Source organism: Cuculus canorus, chromosome 4, assembly GCF_017976375.1.
Source record: "Cuculus canorus isolate bCucCan1 chromosome 4, bCucCan1.pri, whole genome shotgun sequence".
Taxonomy (NCBI): domain Eukaryota; kingdom Metazoa; phylum Chordata; class Aves; order Cuculiformes; family Cuculidae; genus Cuculus; species Cuculus canorus.
The window spans coordinates 32642344-32662185 of NC_071404.1; the positions used below are offsets into that span (position 1 = coordinate 32642344).

The 19842-nt window shown below is 38.9% G+C and overlaps 1 protein-coding gene across 2 annotated transcripts in view; it reads right to left on the minus strand.

The window, feature by feature from the left end:
• Nucleotides 1–682: 682 nt before the first annotated feature.
• The window catches only part of FGL1 (fibrinogen like 1), a 45758-nt gene continuing 26598 nt past the window's right edge, over nt 683–19842 (minus strand). For both annotated transcript variants that reach the window (XM_054065576.1, XM_009569833.2), the window contains one exon: nt 683–19179. In XM_054065576.1, the coding sequence (XP_053921551.1) occupies nt 19020–19179 (160 nt within the window). In that variant the 3' untranslated portion in view covers nt 683–19019. The remainder of the gene's footprint in view (nt 19180–19842) is intronic.

Sequence of the window (19842 nt, forward strand, 5' to 3'; positions counted from 1 at the left end):
GAAGGGACTTTAAAGGTCATCGACTTCCAACTCTGCTGCCACGGGCAGGGACACCTCCCACTGGATCAGGCTGCCCAAGGCCCCATCCGACCTGGCCTTGAATGCTTCCAGGGATGGGGCAGCCACAATTTCTCTGGGCAACCTGTGCCAGTGCCTCACCAATCTAATCATGAAGAAATTCCTCCTTATGCCTAGTCTAAATCTGCCCCTCTTCAGTTTGTACCCGTTGCCCCCAGTCCTATCCCTACAAGCCTTTGTAAACAGTCCGTCCCCAGCTTTCTTGGAGGCACCTTCATGTACTGGAAGGTCGCTTAAGTTCTCCTCAGAGCCTTCTCTTCTCCAGGATGAACAACCCCAACTCTCTCAGCCTGTCCTCGTAGGTAAGGTGCTCCAGCCCTCCAAATGATGCTTGTAGCCCTCCTCTGGACCTGTTCCAACAGCTCCATCTCCTTATGTTGAGGATTCAAGAATGGAACACGATACTCCAGATGAGGTCTCACAAGAGAGGAATAAAGGGGCAGCATCCTCTCCCTCGACCTGCTGGCCATGCTTCTTTTGATGCAGCCCAGGAAGCTGTTGGCCTGGGCTGTGAGTGCACATTGCCGGCTCATGTTGAGCTTCTCTGCAGGGCAGGTCTCAAAAAATATTGAAAAGGATGAAGTCTTCAAAGTAAGGGCGATAACATTTTTATTTTACAATTCAGCACTCAATTGGATGCCCTTCTAAAAAAGGCAAACCATCTTACAAAAGCAGTGGGTGCATATATACTAGTTTTAGACAAAGAACTGTGTAAGTCCTCAAAGAATGTTTATTTAGGTTATCCACCCATGTCTGGAGACTTCCTTCAAGTTATCTCTTGACCTAAGACAACTACAACTTACAAGTTAATTAAGCATATTAATAAATTCTCCTAGCCCTAAGACAAGTTTTTTCTCAACCTAAAATGGCTACATCTTACAAAACAATTAAGCATATCAATGAATTCTTGCAACTCTAAGAGAGTGTTTATTCTTTCAGGTTATTCATCCATGCCTGGAGATTGTCTGCATATTATCTCTTGATACAAGACAGATTTATATTACAAGATAATTAAACATACAAACCAGCTGCAGGAAAACTTATCAATTAATTCTTATAGAATCAAATCTTGACCAGCTTGCAGTGAGGAAGAACGTGATTGTAACAGGAGTATAGCTTGTTTACTGGTTGAAACAAGGAACAAATCAAGTATTGAAAGGACAGTCCTACAGCACAAACAAAGGACAGACCTGAGCTCACCAAGAGGACACAATGAGGAAGATGGTAACGTAAAGACCATCAGAGCTTCTGAAGATATCCCTGCCCGTGGCAGGGGGTTGGAACTAGATGACCTTTCAGGTGCCCTCCAACCCAAACTATTCTGTGATTCTGTGATTCTGTGATTCTGTGATTCTGTGTATGTTTAACCAGTATTTCCTGGAATCTATATGAATATGTATATTTAACCAGTATAGAAGTCATGTAACCAGTCTCAATAGTTGGACACATTAGGTGGGTTACCCCCTGTGTACCCCGGTGCCATTTATTAAAAGAATACTTGCTTAATAATCAAACTGGCATTGATTATTGAGTTTGGCTTTTTTTCACAGCATCACAAGGAAGCGTGGAAAAGGCAGATTAGAACCATGGAATGGTTTGGGTTGGAGGGGACCTTAAAGATCATCCAGCTCCAACCTCCCTGCCATGGGCAGGGACAACTCCCACCAGACCAGACTGCTCAAGGCCCCATCCAACCTGGCCTTGAACACTTCCAGGGAGGAAGCATCCACAGATTGTTCCTGCAAAGTCAGCTGAGAGCTGTGGTGGGTGCGAGGTTGACATAATGGCCTGCAGCAACTCTTGGGCAACATCCAGGTTACAGCAACAGAAAATCCCAGGAGGTTCTGGCTTAATTTTCCCCATGGCCTAAGCTGCTCGATGCCAGACTTGTGCTAATCTTTGTGTTTATGCAAAATAGTTTACAGATGCAAACCAGGAACAAAGTGATTGAGTTTAGTGGTGACCGGCCACAACTATAATTGTGCTTTTTAGCACCCTGGCCGCAGCACTACTTGCTGCCACTTCTTTGTGCTCGACATCCTGAATTTGAGTGGTATTTAGAGCCAATGCTTCCCTCCAGAATCTGTCCTCTCGGGGCTTCCAGTGGGGAAGGTAGATCTTGTGTCAGTCTCCCTGACCCCATGGAGTAACTGCTGGAAATTTGGTACTAAAGCACTGTCTTGCCTGTAATGGGAGGCAGAGAGGGAAAATCTTTTACTCATCTTTACAACCCCCCCCAAAGTAAGTTTTACCTATGTGATGTCCAAGGAGAATCTTTCAAATGCCAGTGAGGTTGGAGACGCATACCCAGCATGTCTGGTCCAAAAGGGCACAGCAGCCTTCGTCTCACTGTGGGCTAACGTAGGAGTCTGTATCCAGAACAGATTTGGTGACTCCATAGGAAATGCTTTCTTGACATCAAGCTAATTCCCTGACCTTCCTCTCCACCTCCACTACTATATACAGTTGCTGGCTATTTATATATATGATGAATATGATTCAGAATTTAACATGCCAGGAAGACACTGAATCTTTCAACCTAATAATTAAAAAAGGAACATAGCATGATTGCTTTGTTTCATCACCACATGAAAGAGAGCTATTTATTTTGATTGTGGTTAGCTTAGTAGTAATAAACAAAATATTTTATTCTCATCCATGGAAAGCAATCTTGCCCATCTTTATGGGCTTCATCCAAAGCGTGCTGGAATCAGTAGTATCATGCATGGGCTTTGAGTCAGCATGTGACAGCAAATCTAGTGAGCTATCTTAAAGCAAGGGACTTTCAGGCTACAAGACTGTGCATTGTAGAAGACTTGGACATCCCAACAGGCAATAATGCTGATCTTTAGTGAGGGTCTATATGGTGCTCCAGACTTTGGAAGGCGAACCTTTCCATAGCACAGCTGAAGCACTCTGACCGAAGTCCACTGCTGTGGCTGGACATGTGGAGCAAGGGACATGGTGAGATTTTTGTGGCGTCATTAGATTACTGTTCATGTGAAACTGCGTAATAGATAGTTTACCCAGCCAGCCTTTTAGCAAAGTTCACAGGCATGCCTCCAACTGTATGTATCCAGGCTAATCTCAATTAAAACTTAAAAATGGCTGTCGCAAAAGCAGCGACTGATCACTACAGCTGAAAGCTTTTCGTGTTATCTTTATCCCACCAAAGATCACAGTTCATTCAGCATTTGCTGCAGCCATTGCACTCTGATGGCTCTTTCATTTGTCCTGGTTTTGTTGTTTGTCTAGGCCTTACATAGAGCAGTAACCAAGGGGGGGTGGGGGGGAAGGGGAAGGCCAATTTAAAAAACAGAGATGTGGATTCTCTTAAAATTATATAATAATGAGGGAATTCAGGAACAATTGCACTGGTATTCCTTTAAAATCTTCGCACCCGGGAAGATTGTATTTAGGTTGATGGTAATAGTTGAAATTACTGCAAGGTGGAAACTTTTGTCAAAGCTCAAGGGTGATTTCAAAGTGGCCAAGAGCTCTCAATGCAAGGAAGGAAAAGGAACCAGAGAGGTCATTGAGGTATGCATACTTCACAGGTTTTTTGCATCATTTGCTCTTGGAATTCTCTTCCTGGGACTCTTATCAAAAGCTATTGGAAAACAGTTTTTCTTATCAAAACCACATAACAGCCCTTTCTTCTCTTGCTAAATAGCCATGAAATGACTTTTGCTTCTCTGCCTATTTTTTTCCTCCTCAGCTCTTCTGGTCCTTGCATTTTGAGTTTCATAAATGTAGGAGGAAGATTACAGTATCATGTTATTTAATGCTGAAAATGAAGAAGGAGAAGAAAGAGAAGGAAAAAGAGAAGAGGGAAGAAAGGAAAAAAAACTTACATGAGGAAGAGAAATGGAAAACAAAGGATGATGAAAGGAAAGATAACCCAGACCACAAAAATTAATAAAGCATGTGAAAGAATTGGAGAGACCAGAGCAAGGGGTGACTATCACAACAGGCGGAAAAGGAGAGAAAGGAGTAACTTGCATTTTTTAATAGTGTTTCCTCATTTCTTGTCAGTAGGAGCTAATCAGGAGCAGACTCTGCAAACACCTCTGAAGGAGCTGGAAAGAAAATCTACCCTGAGATAAGGTGCGTGTCTGTCTTTAATAATAGATAGGATAGCAGCAGGTGTAAGTCATTTGAAATAGTACCAGGTAGCTTGAGTATCAATAGCAGTAAAAATGCAGCAGCACAGGATGGCCAAGTCTGTGTCCTGTTGGTGTCCAGGGTAATGGATGGGTTTAAAGAGGTTATTAGGGAACTCAGTTTCTGCTCTTGACTTTTAATGGTTGGTGATGCACTTTAATATTATATGGTAATTGACTGGAAAAATAGTCTTGTAACAGGGATTGAAATTCAAATTTCCCCCCTCCCAGCTAGGTACCTTAATTGTTGCATTGCAAAGTGATGCCTTGCTTCCCTGGCTCAATGAATGTGGATTAGTTTGTTCAGAATAACAGCCCTTCAGCAGGCACAATGAAAGGCGTATCTCCCAGCTAGCCTCTGGCCTATTGATGAAGGGAATGTCCTAGGAAGTGTCAGACATGGATTCAGTGTTGTCCTTGGGACTCTCTAGATCTAAGCTCTACCTGTTTACTTGCTGAGAGGACTTCCCCTTCCTCCTGTCATGCTTTTGAAAGACGCCAAAGTCTAAGTGCAGATCCTGCTTCAAGCATAACTCAAGAACTAAATGTTTTATGTCTAAGAAGGTTGTAGTTGCAGTTTCAGCAATTAGCAGCTCAGGTGCTTCTCTTGCTGGCTGTTAGAGATTCTGGTCCAAGGCCTCTGGTGTGGTGAGGAGTGAGGGCACCTGACCCACAGCTGGGGTCTCCTGGCTAGGGAACTGGTGCCAAGGCTTCGGGGATGCAGCAGCTGGGCCTACGGTGGAGCCATAGTCTGCAATAAAGTCTTACCTTGGCTGTATTTGGGAAAACACCATATTGTGGATTTGTTCATGTTACATAGTGGTGTGTTCATGGTTAATTCTCAGCATCGCAAAGCTGACTTCTGTCAGGTAAAATTCCAGCAGGGCAGAGGTGGGGAGAGGGCCAGTGGAGACATGTAATGAATGTTGATAACTGCATTTAATTTTTTGGCAAGTGGCAATTTCTTGTTTTCTTATGAAGACTGCATTTAAAGTACTGCGCAATATAAAGCAAACCTTTCCGGAGGCCAGTGCCAATTTTGGTTGAAGAAAAGTATAGCACCACAGTTGAAAGTCTTCATTATCTTCTGAGGCTCAATTACTAATGAATATTCTTTATTTTTTTGTTACCACACACTTCACGTTCATATGACTTCTTTCTGCCTAAGGACTATTTGAATAAAATAGTATACTTCCTGTTTTGACAGCATACTGATGATGTATGCTAGAGAAAATAATTAGGAGTAGTCCTGCTGAAAATGTTGAAAATGTCTTTGGATGGTAATTTGGGCTCGATCCTGTCGTTTTACTGATGATTTTACCTGTAATGGCTACAAGTAAGCTCATTCTAAGAATCCTTATTATTTGTCCTTCACAGTTCATGAAAGAATTGGACTGTGGGTATCCCCACAAAAAGTGTTGGTGAACACATCAGAGATCTCTGGGCTAAATTAATCCCTTAATTTTTTTTTTCTATGCTTTTCACTAAAACAATGTTCAGTCCTCTACTTATGAGCAGCACTGATGGAGAATTAGAACATACTCCTAATGCCTTAACCACTAGAATTGTAGTTCACTTGATTCCCTAATGTAATAAAACTCTTCCTTTCATGGACCATTATCTATTAGATAAACCCCTACATTGTATGTGTTATTAATTATTTATTCCTTCCATTATTCTTAAATGCACGTTAAATAATTGGTCTATGGTATCTAGTACAATTCATAAGAACTACTTGGTTCAATAATTTTTGTAAGCATTTTTTTATAACAAATAAAGTAATAGAGAAAACAGTAAGTTTCATCTTTTATGGAGTTAAGATACTAGTTTAACAGTTTTATTCCTATGAATATTTTGAGAAATCTAGATAGGAGTTTTTTTCCTTCCTGATATTAGTGACTCAGAATTTGTCTATTATTCTTCTAGACTATTTTAATTACTTTTCTGTTTTTTCTAGTTAGACGAAATATTGACTGATTTTCCCCCTTACTTCTTCTGTGTTATTTCATTGAGCTTACATAGCCATATGCAGAATGACAACTTCACTATTCTGTACTTGCAGTTGTAATCCCTTTCTCAAGCAAAAATACTTCCACATAAGCTGATTTATGCAAAAATACCAAATATGGTTATTTGTCTATTCAGACAGGAAAAAAAAGGAGATTTTATAGTGAATGTAACAGCCCAGCGGATATCTTTATAACAGTATTTTCAATCCCTGTGAGTACAATTGAGAATTTCATTGTCTTTGTCAAGGCAATGGGGAAGGAGTATGACAGCAAGGGAGATGGCTAACCCTTGAAAAAGCATAGTGGTTGGAATGATGGCTGCTAGAAAAGGTTAAATTGCAGATCATGTGAAGATGATGTTTGAGAGATACACTTACTGCCATGATGTGAAGACTTCCAGTCAAATTTCCTAGTCAGTTCCAAAGAGAACAGTGGTATTCTTTGTAAATATCAAGACAACATAGCCTCATAGAATCATAGAATAGTTTGGGTTGGAAGGAACCTTAAAAATCATCTGGTTCCAACCCCCTGCCATGGGCAGAAGATATCCCACTAGATCAAGGTGCCCAAGGTGCCAGCCAACCTGATTGAAATGACTCAACAGAAAGAAAATTCAGAATCCTGGTTTTCAGTCATGCTGAACTGGAGCTGATGTTCAAACAAGGGCATTAACCTGATGAATATCAAGAGTAGTGAGAGAGGAAGAGACCTATGAAAAAAGGGCCTAGAGATGCTTGCTGGATCTCTCTGCAGGTGGGACTATTTGATGTGATAAAGAGATCATGGTTGGCAACAAATTTCTGTGACAACCCATAGCAAATTAGAGGAGAAATTTGAGACAGACAAGATACTGGCAATGAGTCAGAAAAGCTGGAAGAGGAATGGAAGATAATCTCGCTATTAGACAATGAACAGGAGATGGAGGCTTTCAGTCTTTAGTGCGGGATGAAAAGCAGACGGCACCACACATTCTTGCTTTTCCTGTTACTGATCGTTTCTTTGCTTGCTTTTTTTTTTTTCTTTAAAGGAAAACATCTTTTCTTTTAAAAGCTCTCCTTAAGATCTTTCTGTTCCAGGAATCATCTGTGGGAAAGAATGGATGTGAAGATAAAATTCCAAGGATACTGTTGCACAGACCTATTTCAAAGTGTTTCTTGCCAGGAAGCAAAGTGCTCCTTAGACTTTAAGGGCTATGCCTCTGCATCAGCTCCAGATCTCTTTGCCATCAGCTATATAAACAGCATTCTGCAGAAGAATTATTTGTGTTAAGACTTATTTAAGAGAAAATAATAGAATTAAAAGCTTACACAATGAGTTTCTTTTCCTACTTTTCAGTGATTTCATCACTAGCTCACTACAGACTTAATGTTCTGAAGAAATAAGGTTTTACTGAAGTAAAACCAATTCCATTCTTATCATTAGCTGGTCAGCAGTTTAAATGGTGCTGAATACTATTTGCTTCCATGACTTTTCTGTGATTAAGGAACAAATAAGTCATATTGCTATTGGAGCATCTCCCCGATGTGAGGCTTGGATGTGAGATTAACTTAGCATGGTTTGGCAAGTATCATTTGCACAGTGATGAATATGGACATGAGGATGAAGAGGTTCTTAGCCGCTGGCAAATGCATGGTGATGTGACGTGTTCTGACAGGAGAGAAGGCTCAGCTAACTTGCACACGATTTGCCCGTAGCAAATGCTAAGTAATACATGCTGACAACTTCTGTAGACCAGCTGATGCATAATCAGTTTTAAATAGGTGCTAACTTGATGGTTCTTCTCAGCTCACAAGACAATATAATGTGGTGTACTACACTGCTTTTTGCTTAGATCTTGTTCTATAAGTAATGGGACTTTCAGTAGGCTTCTAGGAGTTTCAGATCTCTGTGTATGTGAATGTGTATTGCATTAGACAAACAGCACCTTAATATTGCAAGTTATGCCAATAGTCATACAGGCTGAAGTAGCCTATTTAGAAGTAGGTATGGTATCTGTAACAAGACAGAAACAACAGAGAGATAGGAGTAATTGTGATAAAGGTGGTGGGTGCTACACAGAGCCTGGCACCAACAAAACAGAGAGGAAGGGCTTGAAACTGGATGTGCCTATCTGAGCCATACTGAGACAGGATGGAGCAGAGCAATGCTGGGAGGAAGCTGTTGCAGCAGCCTGTGGCAGAATTTAGTGCTGATTACTCAAAAGGGTGAAAAGTCAGATAACCAGAGAGTAAAAACCTTTCCTCTTCTCTTTTCCTATCCTCTCTCATCTAGACAGATAAATTCCAGTATCAATGGAGGGACAGCTTGTGCTTTTGATTTGGTGATTGAAACTAAATGTTTTTCTGTATGCATGAACGGTTATTGAATGGACAATAAGAGACTGGGAGAAAACAAGTAAAGAAAACACAAAATAAGTCTTTTCTCTGTGTCATTTTTAAGAAAGGGTACGCATCCAATGGGAGCAAGAAAATGAATGTGAATTCATTACCAGGTGGTAACACAAGTCAAATGGAAGAAGATGAGAAAACTCATACTGAATTTGGATGGAAAATAATGCAGTTGGGGGGGGGGGAATTACAAATTTTCCTATTTGCAGTTAATGTGTTTTAGTCCATGTTTTCCATTATAGCGTAGATCACTTAGAAGCCTTACATGAACTCATGTCTGAAACGATCCTTATTTTCCTTAGAACGAGTCTGATTATTGTTTTTGTTCCCCTCAATACTTGTTCTAACTGACCAAAGAAACTTTGCTAGGGAAAAAACGCCATAACTTTAATGCAACAGTCTTGAAGGCTGGTGTTCTTGGTGTAGTTTTAATGGCTGGACAAGCCTTACGTAAGAAAATACAGTCCTGTCTAGGGTTCAAGTCACTTGACTTTGCAAGCTGGACAAGGTTACTGTTGAATCAGGTGCATCTGAAATAAGAACACTATTTTCTTGGAAAACAAGGTAAATGAGAAAGTTCGTACATGTATAATTTGTCACCAGCACTCTTCACCTGAGATGCAGCAGGATTTATCTATCAAATTATGTGTTGTTGGTATTTCATACTGTAAAGGTATTGTAAATAAAGTCATTAATAAACCACATAAATTTTGAATTACTTTTACTATTGAATTACTATTAGTGGGTGTTATTTTATATAAGAAACTGTAACAAAAAAGAAAAAGCCAGACATATAAAATCACAAAATCATTAACATTTTCTGAGCAATCTAATTCTTTATTTGTTTTCACTTCAAATCCCTTTTCTGATAGTAGGAGGAAAAATTAAATAGGAGTAAGAATGAACATGTTCTCTTCTTCATTGCTAGCTACTTGCTTTCTTTCAGCTGAACTTAAGACTAGCATGTAGGTAAGCCACCAAGATGCAATGTCAGAATCTTTTGAAGGCAGAAGTCAGTTTATTTGCACAAAGGATTATAAAAACATGTATGTTTTCTATTGTGACCAGCTTCTGAGTCAGAGTTGGGATGTACAGCGGAAGAGTACTCATCCCTCCTGTCCCACGTGGCTCCCTCCTTAACCACAATCTCTTGCTCAGCCTTCTATTAGTCAGCTTTTATAATTTTCCATAGTCTGAAATGTGAACTGTAGTAACAAAAAGCATTTTCTAAGCCCCTGTGTATTACTAGAATTCACCAAGGAATTCTTGTATGCCTGACTTTTTCCCCTACTTTGTATATGTCACAGAAAACTGACTCAAATACTGTACTATGCACATTGACTCATACTTCTGTATTTCATTTGCCATTTACAGCCAGCAGCTTTCTGTGTGTTTAAAATGGCTATACCAGGCAGTGCTCTTATTAAGAGTTACTGATCCTGTCTCTCTCTGTGAATATCGATGTAATGGATGATGGTGCCAACTAGAGCTGATTACTTCCTGCTTTTCAGCACTGCTGTCTCTGTGGAAGCTGAAGCTGCAGACTTCCTTAATTAATCATGCCAGTCTAGAAACCAAAGACAATAAGGGCTAAGTATAATGGAGCCTTCTGCTATAGTCAGCACTTCTTTCCTTTAAATACACAGCCTGGATATAAGCTAGCAAGGGTAATCTTTCAGGGAAAACTGTGGACAACTTAAATATACCCTGAAATACTTGCTTAATATACCTTTCCCAGAGACTGTGGAAACTACTTCTAGAAGGGAACCATTCTGCTACCTTAAACCAGTATCCAGACAGCGCACAAAAGCCTTAACCTCTCTTCCTGTGTTGTACAAAGGAAGTGATGCTAGTTAGATTTTCTGCAAGTGAAAAAAATGAAGAATCCTTATTATAGATCAGGATCAGACAGAGCTAGTAGCCTACACGAGTAACAGAATAAAACATAGTCCTTGAATTAAATGCTTCCTGAGGAGGTTTCAAAGTGCACTGTAAAATGCTTAAATCATATTTCATACGTGATGAGAGTATCAAAGAATTTAGTGACTTGCTGCATGATACAGAAAAAGTCAGAGGTGTTGCGGGAAAATATTCATTCTCACTCTTGCATCTACAAATTCTAGGTTTCACTTATTAAACTGAAAATGCATGCATTTAGTTTTTATTGTTCTTCATATTAATAAAATGAGACCCATAGGTCAGAAGGCTTCCAGATTTTCCCTACCTTTAAAAATCTATATGTCCTAGAAAGAGGATTTTAATTTTGGTCACTCGTTCTCTTCCTGCTAAGATTGGTCTCTTTGATGGTAAAATATGCCATGAAATATGCAGTATTGCAGTGCTTTTTTTTTTTCTTTCAGGTAATAATATATGCTTAAAATATTTATTTTTATTAAATAATCTAAAAACCACTTTTGTAGCTGAAGATCTATGTCACAATATTTCCAAGAAGAAGTCTCCTGAAACTTTGTTGGTTTTAGTGAGTAAGCATAAATACACCCTGGTAAAGGCTTTCTCTGGTATCACATCAGACTCACTTGCATTTAAATTAGTGGGTCAGCAAGAAAGGACAGTAGAACCCTTTATTAGCCACTGACTTCTCTCGAGTCTCATTTTACATATTTGGTTTAGCACTATTCAATTGAAAGGAGATACTGTAGATGAAAAAAAGGAGGTGAATAACAGAGACATTGCAGCTCCCAGACATCAGTTTCCACTGTGTTCTTCAAAAATATCTTTATCTTCACTGATATTATAAAGAACCATAATGTGGCATGTTTCCTTGTGAATCAGGTAGTCTTTTGTATTCCCTTGTAAGAGCTTTTTGTGAGCAAAGTCTATGATACAGAGTTCAGTATTTTTTAAAGCCATGTTAGATGAAGAGGCTGCCCATCAAGTAAGAAACAAAGGTAACTATCTGTATATATTATATTTAACCTGATTAAATCATTATGGTAGTTTTCTCTAAGGAAGTCCATATTTTTCCTACAATCACTTTGTGATGCACCAGAAGACCTGAAAAGTGAATTTGATAACATTATTATTTCTGTCAGGAATTTTTCCTGTGTTGGACAGCCTGATGCTCATTCCTCGTCTTTACTTATGATGTTCTTTGAAAAACTGCAGGATGTCTTAATTTCTCCAGAATTTTGGGTTTGAGGGTTCATTAGTGTACAGAAGACAGAGACCTTATGAGATGTATATAGAGAATGTATAGCTTGTTATCACATGTATCAACAAGTCTGAGATGTCATGGGCAATCTCTTCCCTGCTTTTTAGCTCTAGCTCTTCCCAGATCTTGCTGGACATAATATTTTTGTTGTTCTGGTAACACAGGAGAAAGTTGTTGATCATTCATGTATGATCAATTACAGAGCATGTGCACACGGGGCTACACTCCCTATAGAATGCTATATAATGAATATGGGTGCTACCTCTTTAATGAGAGAGTAGAATAATAGAAAGGACTTGATGTTAAAGCTGTGTTTTCTTTGGGACACAATCTAAATTATCTGCTTGAAGAGCAGATGACAGGCCTAATTCATCCCCAGTGTAACTTTACTGGACTCAATTGATTTGCATGAGATTCATTTTGTTCATTCTTTAAGGGAGAGAGACAAAAAAAAATTGAGAATTACATAGCTGGGAAGGTGTCCAGTTAGTATGTTACATGTGCAACTTTCATGTCAGATTTAGAGGCTGAAGTGCTTTAGTTTAATGTTGGGGAGTTAAAGAGAAATAGAAGATAGAATTTAAACTTATTGGATATTGTGGGACTGCAAATATTGATGACTTTTTTTCAAGTTATGTAAACATAAAGTGGAAGCCCTTCCCTTCCTTCAATACTTCAGAATGTTTTGCTCAGAAATTTTAAGTTAAGAATGACTCATATTCTTCCAGATGGGTGTGATTTTTCTGTATTCTTTTTTTTTTCTGTCTTGGGTCAGAGAGGTAGTGAAACTAACTCAGAAACTCTTAAGTCCCTTATTAGGAAGAGTCAAGAAGAGGAATAGATGAGAATGTGCTGAAATCTTTAATTAAGCATGCTGTGTAACAGAGGTAGAGAGGATCCAGTGACAGAGGTAGAGAGGTTTCACTGACAGATGACTGGAACAACTTGAATTAGCATATTTCAGTAACTTTGGTGGGATTTTTAAAACAAGTCATTCAAAGTTATTAGAAAATAAGAAAATGAAGATGCATTACAATCATTAAAATCCCCTTCGTCAGAAGATAAAATGTTTGCACATCTTGAAAGTGTTAACAATTCCAACCTAGATACTAGCCTCTACAGTGAGACTTGTAAGACTTTCTAGCAATTATATGCAATATGAATTTTACATTTTCCGAGTACCACATGAATAACACACTGATTTCAGGGAGGGTGCTTTTCCTAGATGGGTGTATGGCATCTTGGCAGGAGATAGATTTCCTGCTTTCCCTGCAGTGAATTTCACTATTGCACAAGAACTTACTTCATGCCACTGATGCCACAAAGGTTCACAAAATCTCAGTTTTCTGATCACAAGAAACATTAATATGCTTTATTATTTGTGTTATGATATAAAGATGGGCTTCACTCCAGTAAAGTTCCCCTGGATCACATCAGGATCTCACAGCAGTAGAGGAATCATAGCAGGAATACAGTAGTGCAGACGTTAGTTCACGTAATTGTTTGGAACTTGCACTGTTTTGTTTCTGTTTGCTAATTGTCAGAAGATACAGACTACTGTTGTAACGCAAGGCTTTTTAAATTAAGGAGACCACAAGTTAACTCCCTATATGTGCCATACTTCAAGATAATTAGATGCTATGAATTTCCATAGGGTTTAATTAACTTTAGGAACTCATGTATGATTTCAAAAGCAAGTTAAAGACTAAAGTCACTTAAACTTTCTTTACTTGTTTTCTGTCATTTAATAAATAATTTCAGCAGGAGAAATTTTTGTGTTTGTTTACAAATATGGTATTGCCTAAGAAAATACATGTACAGAGCACCACCTAGTGCAGGATATCACTATCATAAAAGCCTTTATGCTCATATGGCACTTATCTGTTTTTAGCTAATTTAATATGAACTATAATGCTGCAGAAAGTGCCAGCCCAGTGGGTTGTGTAGCAGTATGATTTTGCAGTTACATGGGAGACTATTTGACAACTACAATTTGGGACCTTTGGCAAGGACAACAAAACTGGATGCACAGAAATTCAGGTAATCATTTGTGAAAACCATATACTTCTTAGAGGAATGTGCTTATCTTCTACTTGTCTTCACAATGTTGAATATATTCATTACAATAATTCAATCCAATATATTTATAAAGTAGGTTGGACACTGATTCTCACAACAGATTTAGAGACCTCGCTGCAATTGTGTGTGCCTTAAGTACACTATTTAGTTCCTCAGAGCCTTTGCTCAACTTCAGCAGAAGCTCAGAGCTGCCCACGTTCCTTAAGCCAGGCATTCACAGGTATACAAGCCATGACTAACAGGTGAGATTAAAGATCTGACTGCCATTAACAAGGGAAGAAAAGAAGAAAGAATGGAAGTTTCGATTCTATAGGAGACAAGTAAAATAAACTTATACACAGGTATTTATGAGTTGCTGAGGAAGTGTGGAAAAAAGTGAGCCACAATGGATTTTTTTTTTTGCAAAGGCCCTATTTTGGTTCTTCTGCAAGCAGATGTATGAATTTGGCCCCAGGGCTGTTTAATCACCATTTGGATATCAACATCATGTTTCTGATGCAATCTTTTTAGCACTAGGGTAGGGCTAAGAGGAACTGCCTTAGTTAACTGAAGATGTAGCAATGACAAGCTGGATTTCATCCTGCACTAAACAAAGGTTAAGATAGCCCCCAGGTACTTGGAAAAGATGATTCTTGGATGAACACTATGTATTCGACAAAAAAGCTAATTAAGCATTAAAGAGCCACTATCACTGTAAAGTTTTAATTTCTCTTGAACAAGCACTTTAACAGAAAATTATAACTTTTCTCTCTCAGAGTATATATTGTGTATGGATTTTGGCTGAATGCTTGAAACCTTGCCAATTTCCCAGTTCTCAGACCTACTCTGGGAAAGCATATGATCATAATAATTTTAAAGTACCTCCTGGTTTTGAAAAGCTCCATTTTTTGCTTTCGAGGTTGACCTCTTAATAGACAATTTTAAAAAAAAAGACACAGATATAAGTGGAATTTTTTTTGAAAATTTACATACAGAATACTTCCTTCTATAGTTTTTTCTGCTCTTTCGACCTCCTTCACAACTGCCAAAGAGAACCTACTACTGAAGAAAAGAAAAAAGAGAGTATATAAAGCTGCATTTTCATTCTTTTTAAGCTAACAAGGAGAAAACTAAAGGAGCATGATGGGTTGTGGTTCAGTTCCCTTTTCTGGGTATACCATTTTGCTAATATAATAATAAGGCCTTGGGATGGCTACTGAGGGAATCAGGGGCCCATGTGATTTTCTCTTCCCTCCTCCCAGTAACAGGTGGTGACAGAACAGCTCAGACAGGTCCAGTCCATTAATACATGGCTCCATGGCTGGTGTCACAACAATAACTTTGAGATTTTTGATAACAGGATGGCCTACATGGCACCGGGGTTACAGGCTTCAGATGGGAGCCACCTTTCTCAGAGGGGGTGGAGGATCTTTGCCCGGGAACTTGTGGGGCTTGTAGATAGGGCTTTAAACTAGATAGGAAGGGGGAGGGGGATAACACCGAGCTAGCCCTTAACAACAGGTGGAAGGATAGGTGTCAGGGGTCAGGTGTTAGGGAGGAGACTTCTCCAAAACACATTATAGGTAAAAGCAGGTCCACTGGGAAAGTGATACAACTGGCAGCCCAACTGAAGTGCCTTTACACTAACGCACCAAGCTTGGGTAACAAGCAGGAGGAGCTGGAAGCTACTGTGCTACTTGAAAGTTATGATCTGGTTGCCATCACAGAAACGTGGTGGGATGAGTCCCATGACTGGAATGTGGCCAGCAGGTCAGAGAAGGTGATTCTGCCCCTCTATTCCTCTCCTGTGAAACCTCATCTGGATTATTGTGTCCAGCTCTGGAATCCTCAACGCAAGAAGGAGATGGAGCTGTTGGAACGGGTCCAGAGGAAGGCTACAAAGACGATTGGAGGGCTGGAGCACCTTCCATACCAGGACAGGCTGAGAGAGTTGGGCTTGTTCAGCCTGGAGAAGAGAAGGCTCAGAGGAAATCTTATAGCGACCTTCCAGTACCTGAAGGGGACCTACAGGGAAGCTGGAAAGGGACTATTCATAAAGGCTTCAGGGGATAGACCCTGGGGGAATGGGTATAAACTAGAGAGGGGCAGATTTAGACTGGACATTAGGAAGAATTTCTTCACTATGAGAGTGGTGAGACACTGGAACAGGTTTCCCAGGGAGGTTGTGGCTGCCCCATCCCTGGAGGTGTTCAAGGCCAGGTTGGATGGGGCCTTGGGCAGCCTGATCTAGTGGGATGTCCCTGCCCATGGCAGGGGGGTTGGAACTAGATGATCTTTAAGGTCCCTTCCAATCCTAACTATTCTATGATTCTATGAATATGGATGAGAAGTAGCTTTGACAAAATAGAATGTTATACTTGCAAAAGAGGTTCATGAATTGGTGTGAGAACTAACAGGTTTGGAAATGATGAGGAGAGGTAGGCTCTAGCTAGGCAGTAGAGATGAAGAGACGAGTTTGCACTGGAAAGCAGGAGGCCAGACTGCAGTTCCTCAGCTCTGTTAATGTATACTAGATATTGCAGGGAAACAAATGTAGCATTTAAGGCTCTTGCTGCTCATTTAATTTATCCAGGCTTGTGGTTTTCATTCTTTTAGTCTCCAAAATGTTTAGCAAATAGAAGAAAACAGAATTAGGCAACTGAAAATATAAAGAAGTTTCCCTTGAACAAATATTACAAAACCAGGCATTTTTGATTACACCTTGCTGGTAGCTATGTTCTTTGTTAAGTCATGAATGACAAAACATCTCCCTTGTTATTTTCTTGATTCTTATTCTTCTGTTGGGTTATATGATTTGTATCAAATGGTATGTAATCATTTTAAGCTATTTTGGAGTTTATTATGTTGTTCTCTCTAGTGCCTGAACAAATAAACTGGCCTTTGTTCTGCTATCTTGTAAGAATAAAGACTACCTTAGAATATGTTCATACCTGTTGAGGAATAAATTAATACAAACCAGCCAGTCCATGCAGAGAAAAGAAGTGTCTTCCAAGCTGCATTCTCTTTTCTACTAGCTATTTAAAGTTGCCTTTGGAAAATAAAGGGTTTGTTTACTTCAGAACGATTATATAACCATTTTGAATTACACCAGTTTCACATGTTTTTCCTGTGGCCAAAAAGATTATTGAACAAAGAAAGTCCACAGAAAGATGGTGGGAATTAAATACTCCATTTGAATATTGCTAGCAGTATGCTAGATGCTTTTCAGATAGATAGGATATCAAAGTCCTTGTTCTGAAAAGCATTCAGTCCAAATAAATATAAATGCACTCCAAGTTGACAATGAGAGATTTTCATTTTATGATTTCCAATAGAGAAAGGGAATAAAATTTTATATTGCAATATGACAAAAACACCTTAACTCAGCAGAAAAATTTTACTAGTGTTCTCACAAGAAAAGAGGATGGATTTATGCTGCAGCAAACAAAAAAAAAATACTGCAAATTTTATGAGCACAATCTGCACATGTTAAGAGTCTTTGTTGTGTGCAAGAGATCCAACTTTGCTGCACATAAATCCATCACATCTTTCATTTAAATTACATGGAATATGATCTGTCTTGATAATCTCCAAATACATAGGCTAATCTTTCTGTTTTCCTGCAAAAACCTAACGGTGTTTTTACAATTTTACATAATGTCATCCATGTTTTTGCAAATAATTAAATATTCCTCCTCTTAGAGTAGCAAAAGACTTTGGAAATCAGTAGGGGAATTACTGTACTTAAAACAACTTTTTAAACTACTCCAAAACTTCCATTGTATTATTAATGACCTGTATCCATAGACCTGCTCATAAAGTTACACAGGAACCTATTTTAAATAAAATAAAGTGTCCAAGTTTGGCTCAGATCCATGTGCTTTTAAAAATCTTTGTTTGCACCGGCTCGGCAGAAATGGATTCAATTTTGTCAGACAGCTTTCTAGACAGTGTTCCTATTTTCTCCATGCAGCAAGCAGTAATCAGCAATTCTTGTTACTACTGGCTGTTAGAGTCTATTGTGGTGCTAGGCACAAAAGCCAGGAATAGACAGAGGTCTCTCTTATGATTTTTTGTGTGCAAGAAGAATGTGGATGTGCAGTTTGAGAAGGGGGAGAGCCTAGGGATCCAAGACAAAGACATAAGAAAATGAAAAGATAACAGGTTTAAAAGCAGAACCAATTTGAAGTGATTGAACAGAGCATTCAAATTTGGAGAGTTGTGGACACCAACAGATGCATAAAGAAAGCAAAGGTTTGTAGAGTCAAGCACTAAAAACCTCTAAAATGCCAGATTTTAGCTGCACATGAAATACACTTCTCTCCATACATGCATTAAGATCTATATTCAAGGCAGTGCTCACATCAATATTAGTTGCAGCTTTTGTTATTTAGCCTTTTGGTAAACTCCAAATGTCAGTATAATAAGGTCCAGTTTTTGTTACCAAATACTATAAAAACAAGAAAAGCATATTTGTTACTAAATGAAGAAAGGCATAATTACTGACCATCTGAAAATGTTAGATAGAAATGATGTGACCAGCTTGGAAACAACAAACAATCAACTTTTGTGTACCGGATTCAATTGATTCTAGCCTTCATTTCTTCTCTTTCTTCAGTTCCCTGCCCCATTCTTTATGCTGTGTACACCACACACACAACAAATAAATCAAAAGAATTTACAGGCAACTCACTTCTAAAGCCTTGAAATGTTCCAAAGACAGTATGTTCCATCCACTGACATGGAACAGCCTTATGCTTGTATTTAAGTTGGTTTTGGTTTTAATATGTACAATTCATTTTCATTTTTAAGACAACACAGTGATAATACTGGGTTTTTTTAAAGTGAAAGGATTTTCAGTTACTGCAGAAGCCAAAAATTCTCTGTGTTGATGAACATGTCCTTATTCCTAAGTTAATGACTGTTGTTTTTAAAAAGTCCTGTACATATATTAGATCAGCACTAGTATTGGTATCTACAGATTCATAGGCCATATTGTCTCCTCATTTACATCTCATAAAAAAACTGGTTGCAGAGGAATTATTCCAGATTTACATATGCATAGATGAGAAGGAAATATCTGCCCAGCTATTTTAATTTGGGTTGATATGCTAAGAGATTAGCTAGATAAATCATCTTAATAAAAAAATAATTAAACAATATTAGGTTCAAAGTCTGCTGGTCTGACCTTCATGACAACGGATTTCAGAGAATACCACCACCCATGCCAAGTGTACCAAACAATCCCGTTGTCTGTCTCTGCAGTGTAAGGGCCTTTGTAGTACAAACCGTTCAAGTTGGCAGAGTGACACCTGGTGGAAAAGTAAAGGAGAACAGAAATAAGGCCAGTTGAAAAAGTTAAGAGCATTTGTAGTTTCTGTACGAGTCAAAAACTGCACCATGTTGATAACAGCCCCGTTTGATAACAGCTGCAAAACTTTGCATTTGTGGACTTCAGTGCACCTAAACAGTTTAATTCAGGCACACCTGCAAGTGCTCTTAGCTTCTTTGAAAGTTCTTTTTGTTCTTTCCACGTTTTCTAATATTGCTAGCTCTGAGTTTTGCCTGCTAAACTGTTTCAGTGGAGAATTATTCCAGAGTTGTTCAGGTCATGTATGGCAGCTGGGCATACACCAAGCAGAACCCTGGGAAAGAAATACTGTTCTGCTTTTTGTTGTTTCAGAGTAGCCCCCCTTAAGTTTTCCAGTTACCCCACAGAGTATTTGACAAAAAGAGGACAGGACTTGAATACCTCTATCAGTTTGCCTATTCAGCTATGGACTTCTATTTACAAATAGATGAAATATGACAGCTAATTAAATATGTGTATACCAAATCACTGTATCAGAGCTGATGTTTTATTTGACTGTATGAGGTACTTTTTTGGTTCCTTTTCACACTGAGGCTGTTACAGTTTATGAAATACAGTGGTTAAAACAAACAAACAGACAGACAACCTAGCAAAACTTAAAAGG